Raw genomic sequence first — 15,314 nt, 5'->3', positions numbered from 1 at the left:
CTGGAAGAGAAGGGTTTGCATTTCCAAAGCTGTGGAATTCCCTGGCAGGCCCTGGCGACCTCAGACCAGGCCGCCGGAGGCCCAGGGTTACTTGGGTTGGGTGCAGGCCAGGCAGAAGGCTCAAGGGAAAGCCCGGGGTACAGAAGGGGCCGTGCAGTGACCACAGGGTGGTGGTGGCAGGGAAGGGGTGACCACTTTCCGTCCCCTGACACCCCCGTTCTCTCCCCCATCCCCAGGACATGCCAGTGGCCCCCGGCCCCCCTGTAGGCAAGTGACGGAGGGGAAGCAGCAGGTGCAGAAAGCCTGTGGGCGGAAGGACCCTGGTATCCAGTCAGTGGATGAATGACCAAGAGGCGGAAGGACAGGGACCCTCCAAAGACCGTGGCGCATCCTGGATGGTGGGATGGCCCTCAGCTGCCCCGCCCTCAGAGGCTGCTGGAATGCCCTTGAACTTAGACTTGGCCCCAGGAAAAGTGAATTTATTGAATTACCCAGAATTGATCGAAGTTTGCCTTCTGCCATCTGGTGGAGAGAGGCTCGTGTTCATTTCCGGGGCTGCTTTGACAAATGACCGCATGCCAGTGGCTTCAAACAGCGGAAATCTATTCTGTTGGGATCCGGAGGCCAGAAGCCCAAGCCCCAGGTGTCGCAGGGCTCTGCTCCCTCCGCAGGTTCTGGGGAGGATCCCTTGGGGTCCGGGGTTGGGGGCGGGCACCAATCCTTGGCGTCCCTCCGCCTCTAGACACATCCCTCCAGTCTTGGGTCTTCCCCCCGTGTGTGTCTGGTGTCCGAAGTCCCCTCTGCTTGTAGGACACCAGTCCCCGGACTTCGGGCCGCCCTGCTCCAGTGTGACCTCAACCCTAGCAATTTCACCTGAAATCGTCCTATTTCCAAGTAAGGTCACACTCCCATGTACTGGGAAATGAGAACCCAAGCAGACCTTTTTGAAGGGCACCGTTCTACTCTCGACAGGCTCAGAAGAAAAATGGAATAGATGCCCCCCGCCCACCCGCCACGAATCTGGACAGCTTACCTCACCTCCCCGGGTCGCAGAGTGACTGGGAGGCTAAGCTAGGATTTGAACCGGGTCATCTGGCTGTGGGATGTACCCTCGTCGTAACCCTGACGCCATAATGCCCAGATCTAAGTTAGGTTCCTGCATTGAACTGCCCACGTCGCAGCACGAGGCGCCCCCGGGGACCCGAGCTCGGAGGAAGGTGCATCATCCTGCAAGTGGCCTTTTGGGTCCCCGGACCCGGCCGTCACTTCTGGAGTCGCCCAGGTGTATTAGGTAGCCACCGCTGCATCATAAATTGTCCCCAAAGTTCGTGGCTTGAAGGAAAAGCCCTGATCGTCTCCCAGGGGTTCCGGTGGTCAGGAATCCGGGGTGGCTTTGCTGGGTCACTTCTGGGGGGGGCTGGCCAGCTGCTGTCTGCACTTCAGCTGCTCTGTCCCCCTTCCCCGCGAACGCAAACGCGTTCTGCCAGCTGGAAGCGGATTTGAAAATCTCAGTGAGATCCCGGGACCCTCCCTGACCCTACTCGCGCCACCCACTGGGTTTTTGTTTTTCTCACCAGCTGGTGCTTTGCTGTTGTACTTGATTCTTCTTTCTCGTGTGCGTGTGTGTGCGCGTGTGCGTGTCGCCGAGAGGGGGCCGCGTGGCCGACACACACATCCATTCGGGGGCCTTTCTCCTGCTTATTCCCCCCACATGTCTGTGTCTCAGTTGTGGGGTCCAGCGCGGCTTCACCTCCCCGCTCCCCGGAACCCGCACACTTCTGACACGCTTCCCCGACGGGGCTGGGCCGGGGTGGTGACCAGGGTGTCATCTGACCGGCGAGCGCGCAGCCCTTTGTCCCATCCGTCCCAAATTACGCGTTCGTCCCAATTTACACTTTGTCTCGAAGGGAGCCTTCCTGGGACCTGGGGCAGAGACACATGCCCTGGATGAGGCGCACCGTCGCGGCCCACACTCGCCCACCCCGCCTGCTCGTGTCCGGTCAGGACCAGGGGTGACCATGGCTGGCTTCCCAGCGGACTCGCCGCGGGCCCGTGTTCATCCCAGCGATGCCATCCCAAGGCAGGCAGTGGCCGTGACCCGGGGAGCCCCCAAGGCCGGCAGAGGCCGCCGAGGCCTATCCTGAGCGTCCCGCATCGCCTCCGGAGGGGGCAGCGGGGAGGGCGGATCCCCCCCTCGACCTGCGCCCAGGCCGCCTCGGAGTCGAACCTGTGGTCTCCGGCGCCCTCTGCTGGCGACATCTTGAATTACAGCGCCGTCGCCGCGTCCTTTCCCGACCAGGAGGTCACCTGTCCACAACACGCCGGGCGCTGTTGCAGGCGCTTCAGTGAATCTGTCCGGTGGCACAACCGTCACCACAGCCGAATCTTGGAACGTCCCCATCACCTCGGACGTGTCCCTCCGGTCCGTTATGAATCACCCCCCAGCTTCCTGTCCCTGGAGAATCTCCTTTTCTAGAGACGTCGCTCGCAGGGGCTTCTAAGTCTGAGTCTTTTGTGTCCGGCTTCCCCGGGTGGAGGTTGCCTGTTTGCAGTTTGGGCGGCGGCGAACACAGCTGTGGCGGGCGTCCACGCAGGTCTGTGTGCTGGAAGGTGCTCTCGTTTCCCTGGGGTCGATGCCTCCCCGTGGAGCAGCGGCTCTGTCCACCCTCTTCTGGGGCTTCCAGGCTTTTCCCCAAAGTGGCGGCACCATGTTGCCTTCCCACCAGCTGTGTATGAGGCGTGACTTGCTCCACGCGCTCTCAGTGGGGAAACTTCGAAATGAGGGGATTCCCCGTGGCAGGACCCTCGTCCTTCTCAGAAGGGTCTCCTGGTGGCCAGCTGGTCCTCACCGGGCCCCGGGCTCCCTGCTGCAAGCCGGAGCTTCTCGTCCACCCGTCCGCTGAGACTGGACGCCAGGTGGGTTTGGGATGTCCCCGCCCTGCGTCCTTGCGGTGGGTGAGGACCTCTCCCTCCCGGGGCTCCCTCTGTTTATCCATCTTTCCAGTATCCCTGTCTACCGATACTTTTTAAAACGTCCCTCCAAAGAACGGCACGGATGCATTGCTTCTAAGCACAAAACAGACCCGAAGATTTCAAATGGAAAATTACTGTCCCGGCTGCTGCGTCCTCAGCGGGGCTCCCTGGCCTCCGCCCCTCATCTCGCAGTCGTGGTTCTCCAGCTGCCGGGCACCGGGATGGCCTGGGGTTGTTGAAACACAGAGGACAGCGCTCCAGCCCCCAGAGTTCCTGGTGCAGGGGGTCTGCCGTGGGGCCCAGGAATCCACATTTTTAGGAAGGTCCTTGGAGAGGCTGAGCGGCAGGTGCAGAGACCTGTGGAGTGCTCTGCTCCCTGCGGCTTGGCCACGAGGGACCGAGGGGCTCCATGTGGTGACGGCTTCGCTCCGGCAAACCAAACCCTGTCTCCCCGACCGCCTCCCTCCCTAACCATCGAGTTTAGTTACGTGGACCGTGGACCATGGGCATTGATGTTCCCGTGACCGTAAACACCGTGACCCGTGAACACCGCCGTGTTTTGGGCTCTGCGGTCCAGAGGGCTGTAGCGATGTGCTGGCCCAAGGGCATGGCCGTCTCATTTTCTTTGAGTTAAATTAATTTAAGTTTAGGGGCACCTGGGTGGCTCAGTCCTTAAGCGTCTGCCTTCAGCTCAGGTCATGATCTCAGGGTCCTGGGATGGAGCCCCGCATCGGGCTCTCTGCTCAGCGGGAAGCCTGCTTCTCCCTCTCCCGCTCCCCTTGCTTGTGTTCCCTCTCTCGCTGCCTCTGTCTGTCAAATAAACAAACAAAATCTAAAATAATTAGGTAAATAAAAGTTTAAATCTTAAAAAAAACCCTGAATTAGGGTGGCTCAGGGTCCCGGTGTGCCCGGCAGGGTGTACGGGACCAACCAGGACCAGGCGGTCACCCCAAACATAAAGGAGAATGTTCCCGTTTGGCACAGTTTGGGTATGCAAATCCAACTGTCTGCCGGTAGGTTTCGTGACATCTGAACGCAGATCAGGAATTTGCAATGACAATTAAGTGTCTGAATGGAGTGTGTGATGCACTTGGGATTTCGAAGACTTAGTACCGAAAAAAAGGGTGAAAAGCTCATGAATATTTTTCATACTGATTGTGTTTGAAAGGATACTATTTCAGACCAATGAAATATACTGTTAAAGTTAATTTTACTTTTTTTACATTTTTATTTTTTATTTTTATTTATTTTTTTAAAGATTTTATTTATTGGGGCGCCTGGGTGGCTCAGTGGGTTAACGCCTCTGCCTTCGGCTCGGGTCATGATCCCGGGGTCCTGGGATCGAGCCCCGCATCGGGCTCTCTGCTCAGCAGGGAGCCTGCTTCCTCCTCTCTCTCTGCTTGCCTCTCTGCCTACTTGTAATTTCTGTCTGTCAAATAAATAAATAAAATCTTTTTTTTTAAGATTTTATTTATTTATTTGACAGATCACAAGCAGGCAGAGGGGCAGGCAGAGAGAGAGAGGAGGAGGAGGAAGCAGGCTCCCTGCTAAGCAGAGAGCCCGATGTGGGGCTCAATCCCAGGACCCCGGGATCATGACCGGAGCTGAAGGCAGAGGCTTTAACCCACTGAGCCACTGAGGTGCCCCTAACTTTTTTCTTTTTAAAAAATGTGTCTAGAAAAAAATTTTGAAAGATTTTCTTCACATTAGAGGTAGATGGAGAGACAGAGTGAGAGCATGAGCAGGGGATGAGCAGGGAGAGGGACAAGCAGTCTCTGCACTGAGCACAGAGCCCCATAATGGGCTCGATCCCGGGACTCCGAGATCCTGACCTGAGCTGAACCCAGAGCCAGCCGGCGCCCCCGGGGATTTTCCGTTGCATGTGTAGCTCACAGCGCACTTTCCTGGGACGCTTCTGCTCCAGGGGGCAAATTTTCAGCCTCCTCTTCCTCTGGCTCATGATTTGTTTCATAAGAAACTCGTTGAGCTGTAATTCCCACACCGTGCAATTGACCTAGTCAGCGTAGAATTCAGTATTTTTTTTAGTACATTTGCAGGGTTGTGCAATACACCAACCACAATCGACTCTAGAACATTCCCTCACCCCAAAAAGAAACCTGTCTCCATCAGTAGTCACCACCCCCTCTGCCCCCCCAGCCCCCCGGCCCCCACGAGCCCCTTCCCATGCGTGGAGGAGCCTGGTCTGGGCGTGTCACACGCGTGGACTCACACCCCGTGTGGCCTCCTGTGTCTGCTTCCGTCCCTGCGCGTCGTGGGCTCGGGGTCCGTCCCAGGGCCAGGCGGGGGATGCTCTTGGTCATTCGTCTGTTCACCACTTCACAGACACGTCGGGGCTCACTTCAGGGTTCAGTTGCCTTTTTCTTTCTTTTTCCTTCTCCTTACAATATATTCCTTTTAAAAAAGATTTTATTTATTTATTTGACAGAGAGAGACAGCAAGAGAGAGAGAACACAGGCAGGGGGAGTGGTAGAGGGAGAAGCAGATCCCCACCGAGCAGAGAGCCCGATGTGGGGCTTGATCCCAGGAGCCTGGGATCATGACCTGAGCCAAAGGCAGAGGCTTAACCCACTGAGCCACCCAGGCGCCCCCCATTATTTTAATGGCTTCTAATTCATCATTCTTCTTCATTTTGTGGATGGTCCCATTGTCTAAAGCTTGCCCGGAATTCAAGCGGGTTTCTCTGCTTTTCTGACGCCCCAGCATTCTTCCGAGCACCTCCTGGCTGGCAGGCAGGACTGGAGGGTCCAGGCTCCCATTCCTTGGCCACCCCAGCCCCAGGACCCTCTCTGTAAACATGCAGATTTCTGAGTCCCAGCCCAGCAGGTGGGAGGGCAGGGGAAATTAGGAATTTTTCAGAGAGGGAGGGTCTTTTTAGAAAGCTTCCTGCTGGGAGAGGGTGGCCTGAGAGCTGGGAGGGAGGGGGAGTGAATAGAAAAGGGTGTTCTGGGAGACCCTTGTGGTGTCCCGAATGTTCTGGATCTTGGCTGTGGCTGCATGAAGATACCTGGTTCGGTACCAGGCTGCCCCCCTCTTAACTCCGCGCGTACATTGCAACCCCTGCCTTCATCCTGAAATGCATCTGCAGTCGGTTTTGAGGATGAGGGGCGCCCTCTTGTGGTCACACTTTTTCTCTGCAGAAAGACTTCCTTCCGGATTCTAGAAACAATCGCTTTGTCAGTCTGTGTTTTGCCAGTATTTTCTCCTTGTTGCCGCTTGCCTCCTCGTTTGCTTCGGAGCAGCATTCAAAGCACAAATACTTAAAATTCCTTTTTTTCCGGGGCACCTGGGTGGCTCAGTGGGTTAAGCCGCTGCCTTCGGCTCAGGTCATGATCTCAGGGTCCTGGGATCGAGTCCCGCATGGGGCTCTCTGCTCAGCAGCAGCCTGCTTCCCTCTCTCTCTCTCTGTCTACTTGTGATCTCTCTCTATGTCAAATAAAAAAAAAAAAAGAATTTAAAAAAAAATTCCTTTTTTTTCTTTAAGATTTTATTTATTTATTTGACAGACAGAGATCACAACTAGGCAGAGAGGCAGGCAGAGAGAGAGGAGGGAGCAGGCTCCCTGCTGAGCAGAGAGCCCAATGCAGGGCTCCATCCCAGGACCCTGGGATCATGACCTGAGCCTAAGGCAGAGGTTTTAACCCACTGAGTGACCCAGGTGCCTCACAAATACTTAAAATTCTAATGACCCCCTTGATCTTTTTTGTGTGTGTTTGTCACATTTCGGGGACTATCTAAGAGGTATCGGCCCGGCCCCAAGTCACGAGGATTTTCCTCCTGGGTTTTCTTGGAGATGTTTCGAGTTTCTGAGTTTCCGCTCCTGGACTCAGGTCTACGCTTGGCTCAGAAGCAATTGCGCACACTGTATTACCGCAAACTCACTGGTTGTGAGCAGACAGGCCAGTTCTTTTTTTTTAAAAGATTTTATTTTTATTTATTTGACAGACAGAGATCACAGGTAGGCAGAGAGGCAGACAGAGAGAGAGGAAGGGAAGCAGGCTCCCTGCTGAGCAGAGAGCCCCATGCGGGACTCGATCCCAGGACCCTGGGATCATGACCTGAGCTGAAGGCAGAGGCTTTAACCCACCGAGCCACCCAGACGCCCCAGACAGGCCAGTTCTTAAAAGGAAGCTCTGGAAGAGCTTTCAATCGCCTTAAATGGAGCCTGTTAATGTAACGCAGTTGTAACCAGCTGTCCCTGCACATCTCAGGTGTAGCTGCCAGGTGTAGCCCATCAGAGCTTCTCCGGGTCCCTGCGATGGCGGCTCACAGCCAGGAGCTGCCCACGGAGTCCCCAGGCCTGCCCCAGCCCCTCCTCAGGCACCCTGGGCCAGCCCCCAACCCCCACCCCCCAGCAGAAGCATCCAGCCTGGAATCTGGGAATCTGGAAAAGGCTGGGGCTGGTCCCCAAAAGGGGGAGTTGGGAATGTGGGGAGTGTGAGGAGTGTGGGGGCTTCCCTGGGAGGGATGGTGATATAGGAACAACGTTAGGGTTCGAAGCCAAGGGCCTTGAAAGAATTCTTGAGACTTTTGGGTGTAAAAAGGTGGTTTTATTAAAGCACGGGACGGGACCTGAGGGCAGAAATCACGGCACTGGGCTCATGAGGAGGGGCCTGTGGGATGGGGGTTAGGGAGAGCGCCAGTCTCAAAGGAATTTTGGAAGCGAGGTTTCCAGGACCCTGAGGGGGCTGTTGTTGGGAAAGGGTCATTTATTGTCTAGTGAGACCCTAGTCATGAGACCCTTCAGATGCATATCAGGGGGGCCACACGCTTGGGGGGTGATTGCCAACACCTACGGGGGATTTAAAAATAAAGGAAGTTTCCAAAGGAAAATTTTTTAAAAATTTTATTTATTTGACAGAGAGAGACAGAGAGCACAAGCAGGGGGAGCAGGAGAGGGAGAGGAAGAAGCAGGCTCCCTGCCCAGCATGGAGCCCCATGTGGGTTCTGTTGTCTTGAGATCATGACCTGAGCTGAAGGCAGCCCCTCGGGTGCCCCCGAGGAGAATTTTCATGCGATAAAGCAGACTTGCGGGATCCTCGGGCTAGGACTGCCACCTGCTCTTAGCAGAGTGTCAAGGTTGAGACAGTCCGGTCCCTGGAGGAGTGTCACTGTTTCAAGGGCTTGTCAAGGGGCTTAGAGAATAAGGAATTTGGTCATTGTTCTACTGCCTTTGTTTCCCACCCCAGTGGGGGCCAGGCAGCGGCACAGGGCCCGGGCTCAGCAGAAGGCGTGGGTGCTGCTGACTCTCCCATGTGCACTGGGGCATGTTCTCGTGTTTATTACCCGCGCCCTTCATCCACGCGGTTCCCATGTCTGTCCCCCTGCTGCGACCTCAGACGGGGTCACTGTGTCTGTCCCCCTGTTGCGACCTCAGACGGGGTCACCGTGTCTGTCCTCCCGTGGTGACCTCAGGCAGGGTCACAGTGTCTGTCTCCCAGCGGCGACCTCAGACGGGGGCCACCGTGTCTGTCCCCCTGCTGCGACCTCAGATGCGGTTACGGTGTCTGCCCCTCAGCGGAGACCACAGACACGGTTACGGTGTCTGTCTTCCAGCGGCGACCTCAGACGGGGTCACCGTGTCTGTCCCCCCCGCAGCACGGGGTCACCGTGTCTGTCCCCCAGCGGCGACCTCAGACGGGCGCGGGCAGGGATCGTCGTATCCGCTCTGCACGTGCCCCGGCGCAGGGAGCCGGCCTGGGGCGGGACGGACGGGCCCCGACGACCCGACACGCGCGGCGCAAGCGGGAGGAAAACGGCGCGCAGAGAAATGCACAGAGCAGGACCCAGCTTTGGAGGAAACCGGAGGCGCCCCCGGAGAAGCAGCGCAGCGGGCAGACGCAGCCTCACAGCAGCGCGCCGGCGCCGAAAGTGCGGGGAAACGAGCGTTTACCGCCCACGGCTCGGGAAGCTGCGGGAGGGCTCAGTGGCCACGCCCCGACCACGCCCAAGCCACACCCCTGGGCCGCGTTCCCGGGGAGGGAGGCGGGCCCAGTCCTAACCACGCCCCAAGTGTCATTCTGGCTTCACACCGGCCCGAAGGGGGCGGATCCGGGACTGGACCCAGTCGCGTTCCAGAGGGCGGGGGGAACTAGCATCTCTCTGCTCGCCGATTGGAGGACGCATCTCGCTCCGCCCATCGTTGAGGCTCCACCAATCCCGACACCCAGGCTTCTTTCCTTTTCCGCTCCCGGCAGCCCCGGAACCGGTAGCGGAAGCGTCGACCGGGGCGCGAACCGGGGAGGCGGCTGCCCTTCGCCCGGGACGTTCGCCTTTCCCGGGGGTTCACGGCAGGGCCCGGCCCCGTGCCTGCTCGACAGCCGAGGCTGGGTAAAAGGGCGAGCCCAGCCCGGTTGGAGGCCCCTAGGACGGGGCGGGGCGCTCCCCGGTCCCCGGCCCCGGGGACGCTGGGGCCCGGCCGAGCCCAGGCAGGGGGAAGGGCGGGTACGGGGGCTGCAGCCCGGCTTCGGTGGGCTCTTAGCGGGGCAGGGCCGCACGGTCCCTGCGTCGGGCAGGCTGACGAGTTGCTGTCGGTACGTCCGCGCACGATCGCGGGCATCCTCGTGTTCCGGTGCTGGAGCGCTGACTTCGGTAGCGGGGGACACGCGCTCGTGACCGGGGCTTTGACCAAGTGAAGGTCGGACGAGCCAGGGGCTCCCACCCGAGGAACGGTCACCCCCGGGCGACGTTTGACAGCGTGGGAAGACATTGCGGGGCTGACACCTGGCTTACAGGGGTGCTGCTCGCGTGGGGGGTGCGGGCTGGCGCTGGGCTCAGCACCCCGCGGTGAGCAGGGCGGCGCCCCGCGTGCTGAATCTGCCCCCGGAGACGCTGTGTGCGCGCGGGGTCCGCGTTCACCAGGCGCGTCCTGTTAGTAGGAGTACTGTGTCGCTGATGAGTTTTCCCGGAGAAGGGTTGTCCAGACCCGGGTTATTCCCTGGATCTCGAGGAGGCAGCCAGACTGTTAGTTTTGCTTTTCCACGAAATAATTTTCAAGCAAAACTGCAGAGGTGGTGTGTGATTTTAACAGGTACTGTGTTTGGTAGAGATGTTCGTACAGAGCAACAGTGCATAGAAAACAAACTAGAAACGGTACTGGTGTTCCACGGCCTCCCCGCCGGGAACCATTTCCATTTTTCTTTTCTTTTTTATATTTTATCTGTTTACTTGAAAGAGAGATCACAAGTAGGCAGAGAGGCAGGCTCCCCGATGCGGGGCTGGATCCCGCGTGACCTGAGCGGAAGGCAGAGGCTTAACCCACTGAGACAACCAGGCGCCCCTGGAGGGAGCCATTTCTAATTTGACATGTACCCACCCTTCTAGTCCATGTTTCTGTAGGGCCATTTTTTTCCCCTGCGTGTGTGTATGTGCCCCATACAGGGTAATTTTTTTGTATTTTTCTTAACTACTATAATGGAATCCTATATCCATCATCAGCTTTTTTTCTTTTCCTTTGACGTGATTTTTCGGATTTAGTGTTTTTTGTTTTTCAGTTTAAACTCAGTTCGTTAACATATAACGTATGACTAGTTTCAGAGGTGGAGGTCAGTGATTCATCCGTCTCCTACGATACCCGGTGCTCATGACATCGCGAGCCCTCCTTAATGTCCATCCGATTTAGTGTTGATAATACATCAGGGTTTCTCAAATTCTGCCTCCCTGGCCCCCGCCCTCCAGATACCAGTAGCAGTCACACTGGTGACAACCAGAATTGTCTCCAGATGTTGCCAATGTCCCTGGAGGGCAAACTCACACGAGGTCGCGTCCCAGCCGTACCCGGAGGTGTGGTTAGGTCCTCACCCCTGCCCTATGTACGACATGACTTATTTAACTGGTGACTTGGTGGTGGTGTTTCAGTCTGTTTTTTCAGGGTTTTACTTTTGCACATAACTGCCCGTCCTTGCTCCGGTATCCTGCGGGAGGGGTCCAGGCGAGGAACTGCGCAGTTTGGCGACTCTGATTTGGAAGCTGCATGCTTACAAGTCTCGATTTCTCTGGAACACTCACGTGACTTGAGCAGCGGTGTGAGAATATTCCCCTTGAGAACAGTGGGGCAAAGTGCAGTCCCACATGGTGTCCTGTGAAAACCAGGTCTCCTTCCCCACCAGTCCCTAGTCGCTTAGTCTGGCCCCTGCAAAGCCACTCAAACCCCCAGTTGCTTGTATGGATTTTCAGAGCGCGGCACACACAACTCTGCCTTCTTTAAGCCCTAGGAGACGATTAGTGTGTATGTTGTAAATTGCCAGACTGTCCTTGGAGCGGCCTGCAGGGCCTGAGAAGAGCTGTATTTACCCGCCTTTGGCCAAGACTTGGAAGTACCGTCACTCTCGAGTTCATGGTCACCTGGAAGGGTTGACTCAGTTGTCACTGGGGTGGCTGTTCAGATTATTCACTGAAGCCCCTGTCTCTTAGGAAGCTGCCTTCTACAGCAAGATTCCCTGGCCGGGTTTTGCAGAACTCACTTGTCAAGAAGATTCGCTGCTCTGTCATGTTTAGGCACGCTTGTTTTTTCCAGTGATTTCTCCGAATTCATTCTTGCGATTCTCTGTGTTCCCCGCAAGCTGTGATTTTTGTGGTGGTTTCTCTCAGCAGTGTGTGCTGTCCCACGTGGTGGCCACAGGAGGCCGTTTCAAAAAATTGCATTTTTATTTCAAGAGTTCAGTGTATTTTTTTTTTAACGGGTTTACTGAAATATGAAGTGTAAAATTCGGTGGCTTTTAGCATCCACAGAATTCCACAACCATGGCCACAACTTTAGGATATTTTCATCACTTCCAGAAGAAGCTCTGTACCCTTTAGCTTCAACCACCCTCTCTCCCTGTCCCCCGGCCTCAGCCCTAAGCGACCACTCATCTATTTTCTGTCCAGAGATTTCCCTCTTTGGAATATTTTGTGTGAAGAGTCATACAATATGTGGTCTTCTGTGATGGGCTTCTTTCATAAACTTTTCAAGGTTTATCCACACTGTAGCATGGATCAGTGTTTTTTTTTTTCTTTTTTAGGCTGAATGACAGGGCGCCTGGGTGGCTCAGTCGGTGAAGCATCTGCCTTCAGCTCAGGTCCTGGGATCGAGTCCTGCGTCAGGCTCCCTGCTCAGCGGGAAGTCTGCTTCTCCCTTTCCCTCTGCCTCTCCCCACTTGTGCTCCCCTCCCTGCTCATGCTCTCTTGCTGTCTCTCTCAAATAAAGTATTAAAAAAAAAAAAAAGACTGGATGATATTCCAGGGCATGGTTGGGCCATATTTTTTTCATACCCTCACCTGCTGGTGGACATGCTGATTGGTTCTACCTTTTGGCTGTTGTAGCAATGCTACTGTGAACATTTGTGTACAAGTATCCTTTTGAGTTTTCAGTTTCTTTGTTAGATGCTGTTGAAGAGACAGCAGGACCGGAATGGAGTCACTTGTGCCAAGCCCATGTCATCAAATAGGCGTAACAACTGATGGAACTACAGTTCAGCCTCTCCCAGGAACGTAAGCTTCACCAGGCAGCTGGGGGTCTCCTGGCTGAGTGACCTGCCTGATGGGCCCCTTACCTGAAACCAGGTCCACTCTGCTAGTAACTTCCTTGTGTCTCTCCCCCTTTCCATGAAAAGCTTCCGTTTTGGGGGCACCTGGGTGGCTCAGTGGGGCGCCTGGGTGGCGCAGTGGGTTAAACCTCTGCCTTTGGCTCAGGTCATGATCCCAGGGTCCTGGGGTCGAGCCCCACATCGGGCTCTCTGCTCGGCAGGGAACCTGCTTCCCCACTCTCTGCCTGCCTCTCTGCCTACTTGTGATCTCTGTCTGTCAAATAAATAAAATCATTTGTTGTAAATTGCCAGACTGTCCTTGGAGCGGCCTGCAAAAAAACCTGTTTTGTACAGCTCTCCAGAGCTCCTTTCTGTTTGCTAAGATGACAGGTTGCCCCATTGATGAGTCATTAAATAAGGCCAATAAGAGCTTTGAAACTTACTCAGATAACTTGTTTTTCAACAATACCTAGGAGTGGAATATCTGGGTCATGTGGAAACTATGTGTCTTTGTATGAGGAGCCGCAGGTCCCTGTTTCCCAGAGCAGCTGTACTGTTTCTCATTCTCACTAACAGTGAGTGAAGATTCTGATTTTCCATATCATTGTAGACACTTGTTACTATCTTTTTTATTCTAACCATCCTAACGGATGGCAAAGTGATATCTACATGTGGGTTTCTTTTTTAAAGATTTTATTTACTTACTTGAGAGAGATCATGGAGGGAGAGGGAGAAGCCAAATCCCCTTTGAGCAGGGAGCCCGATGTGGGGCTCCATCCCAGGACCCTGAGGTCATGACCTGAGCTGAAGGCAGAGGACCAACCTCTGCCACCCAGGTGTCCCCTCTTTGTGGTTTTCCCGGTGGCTGATGATGTACAGCACCTTTTCAGGTGCTGATGGGCCCTCTGTATATCCTGGGGGAAATGTCATTCACATCCTTTGCCTCTTCTGATTGGATGACTTATCCTTCTATTATTAATTTTGGGAGTTCTTTATGTATATTAGATATAATTCCCTTGTCAGGTGTATAATTTGCAAATATTTGCTTCTGGTCTGTGGATTGTCTTTTCACTGTCTTGAATATGTAAACATATCCCCAGACCGTGCACCAGCCCTCCAGCCACCAGAAGCATCCTGCCTAGAGCCAGGAAGAGGCTGGGGCTGGTCCTCAGACGGGGAAGTGGGGAGTGTGTCGGGGGCAGGAGGTTATGGTAGGGGCTTCCCTGGGAGTGATGGGACTCACAGCTGTGTGAGGCCTGGGTGAGGCCGCAGAAGGGATGGGCACTCAGTCCCTCCCAGTTCACACTGGGATATATTATTACATATGCTATTTATTAATATGGTTTTTTGGTTGTTGTTGCTCCCCACTGGAATCTAAGAAGGATGAAGGCAAGGATTTTTGTGGCCATTTACTCTGCCCCTAGTGCAGAGAACAGTCTGGGTCATAGAAGATGTTTAATGAGAACAGTTGACCCTTGAACAACCTGGGTTTGAACTATGTAGGTCCCCTTCTATGCAGATTTTTAAAATAAACACTGCAGAAGTGTAAATGTATTTTCCTTATGGTATTATTTTTTCCTCTAGCTTTATTGTAAGAATACGGCTTATAATCATATACTAAATACGTGTAATCGGCCATTTGTGTTATCAGTAAGGTTTCTGGTCAACAGTGGGTGATTATTAGTTAAATTTTGGGGAAGTCAAAAGTGACACAAATTTTCAACTGAGCAGGACGCCAGAGCCCCCAACCCCCACGTTGCTCAAGGGTCACGTGTATTTACTAAAGGAATATGTATACTCATTTTTGAGTAACATTTTGAGTAACAGCGTCGTTAGGAAAGGTTCTGGAGTTACTCGGATTGAGAGGGACTTTTTATTGGCAATGGATTGCCACCCGAAAATCCATGAACTCTCAAAGGATACCTCCGTGGTGATTTGGGCAGATTATTGTATTGTACTATTTATTAAGAAAAGTTAATTGCAGGGGCACCTGGGTGGCTCAGTGGGTTAAGCCTCTGCCTTCAGCCCAGGTCGTGATCTTAGGGTCCTGGGATGGAGCTCCGCATCTGGCTCTCTGCACAGCCTCCCCCCGGCTCTCTGCCTGCCTCTCTGCCTACTTATGATCTCTCTCCCGCTGTCAAATGAATAAATAAAATCTTTTTTTAAAAAAGTAAAAAAAAGGGTCTCCCGCCCCGCCGCACAGCCTGCTTCCCGGCCATGGCCCACCAGGAGCGCACGTTCATCGCCATCAAGCCGGACGGCGTGCAGCGCGGCCTGGTGGGCGAGATCATCAAGCGCTTCGAGCAGAAGGGGTTCCGCCTCGTGGCCATGAAGTTCCTGCAGGCCTCTCAGGAGCTCCTGAAGCAGCACTACATTGACCTGAAGGATCGTCCCTTCTTCCCAGGGCTGGTGAAGTACATGAACTCCGGGCCGGTGGTGGCCATGGTCTGGGAGGGACTGAATGTGGTGAAGACGGGGCGGATGATGCTTGGGGAGACCAACCCAGCGGATTCTAAGCCAGGCACCATTCGTGGGGACTTCTGCATTCAAGTTGGCAGGAACATCATTCATGGCAGTGATTCAGTGAAAAGTGCAGAGGAAGAAATCAGCCTCTGGTTCAAGCCTGAAGAGCTGGTGGACTACAAGTCCTGTGCTTTTGACTGGATCTATGAATAAAAGGCGGACAAAGCCTCAGTCCCCTTTGGCCCCACTTGACGTGTCCCTGGACACAGCTCTTCATTCCAGTGACTTGGAAGTAACAGAATCAATCTTTCTTTTCTAAAACCCACTTACCAATAAAGCCTTTGGAAACTGGTG

The 15,314-nt window shown here is 54.6% G+C and overlaps 1 protein-coding gene across 1 annotated transcript; it reads left to right on the top strand.

Moving 5' to 3' along the window:
- The first annotated feature begins 14,684 nt into the window (after positions 1-14,684).
- Positions 14,685-15,314, top strand: LOC123932762 (nucleoside diphosphate kinase B). The gene has a single exon (XM_045991357.1). The coding sequence runs from the start codon at positions 14,715-14,717 to the stop codon at positions 15,171-15,173; it is 459 nt and encodes a 152-aa protein (XP_045847313.1). The 5' UTR covers positions 14,685-14,714; the 3' UTR covers positions 15,174-15,314.

Source organism: Meles meles, chromosome 20 (genome assembly GCF_922984935.1).
Source record: "Meles meles chromosome 20, mMelMel3.1 paternal haplotype, whole genome shotgun sequence".
In the NCBI taxonomy this organism is placed as follows: domain Eukaryota; kingdom Metazoa; phylum Chordata; class Mammalia; order Carnivora; family Mustelidae; genus Meles; species Meles meles.
The sequence above is the reverse complement of the archived record's forward strand: the minus strand, read 5'-3'. Positions and strand labels throughout refer to the sequence as shown.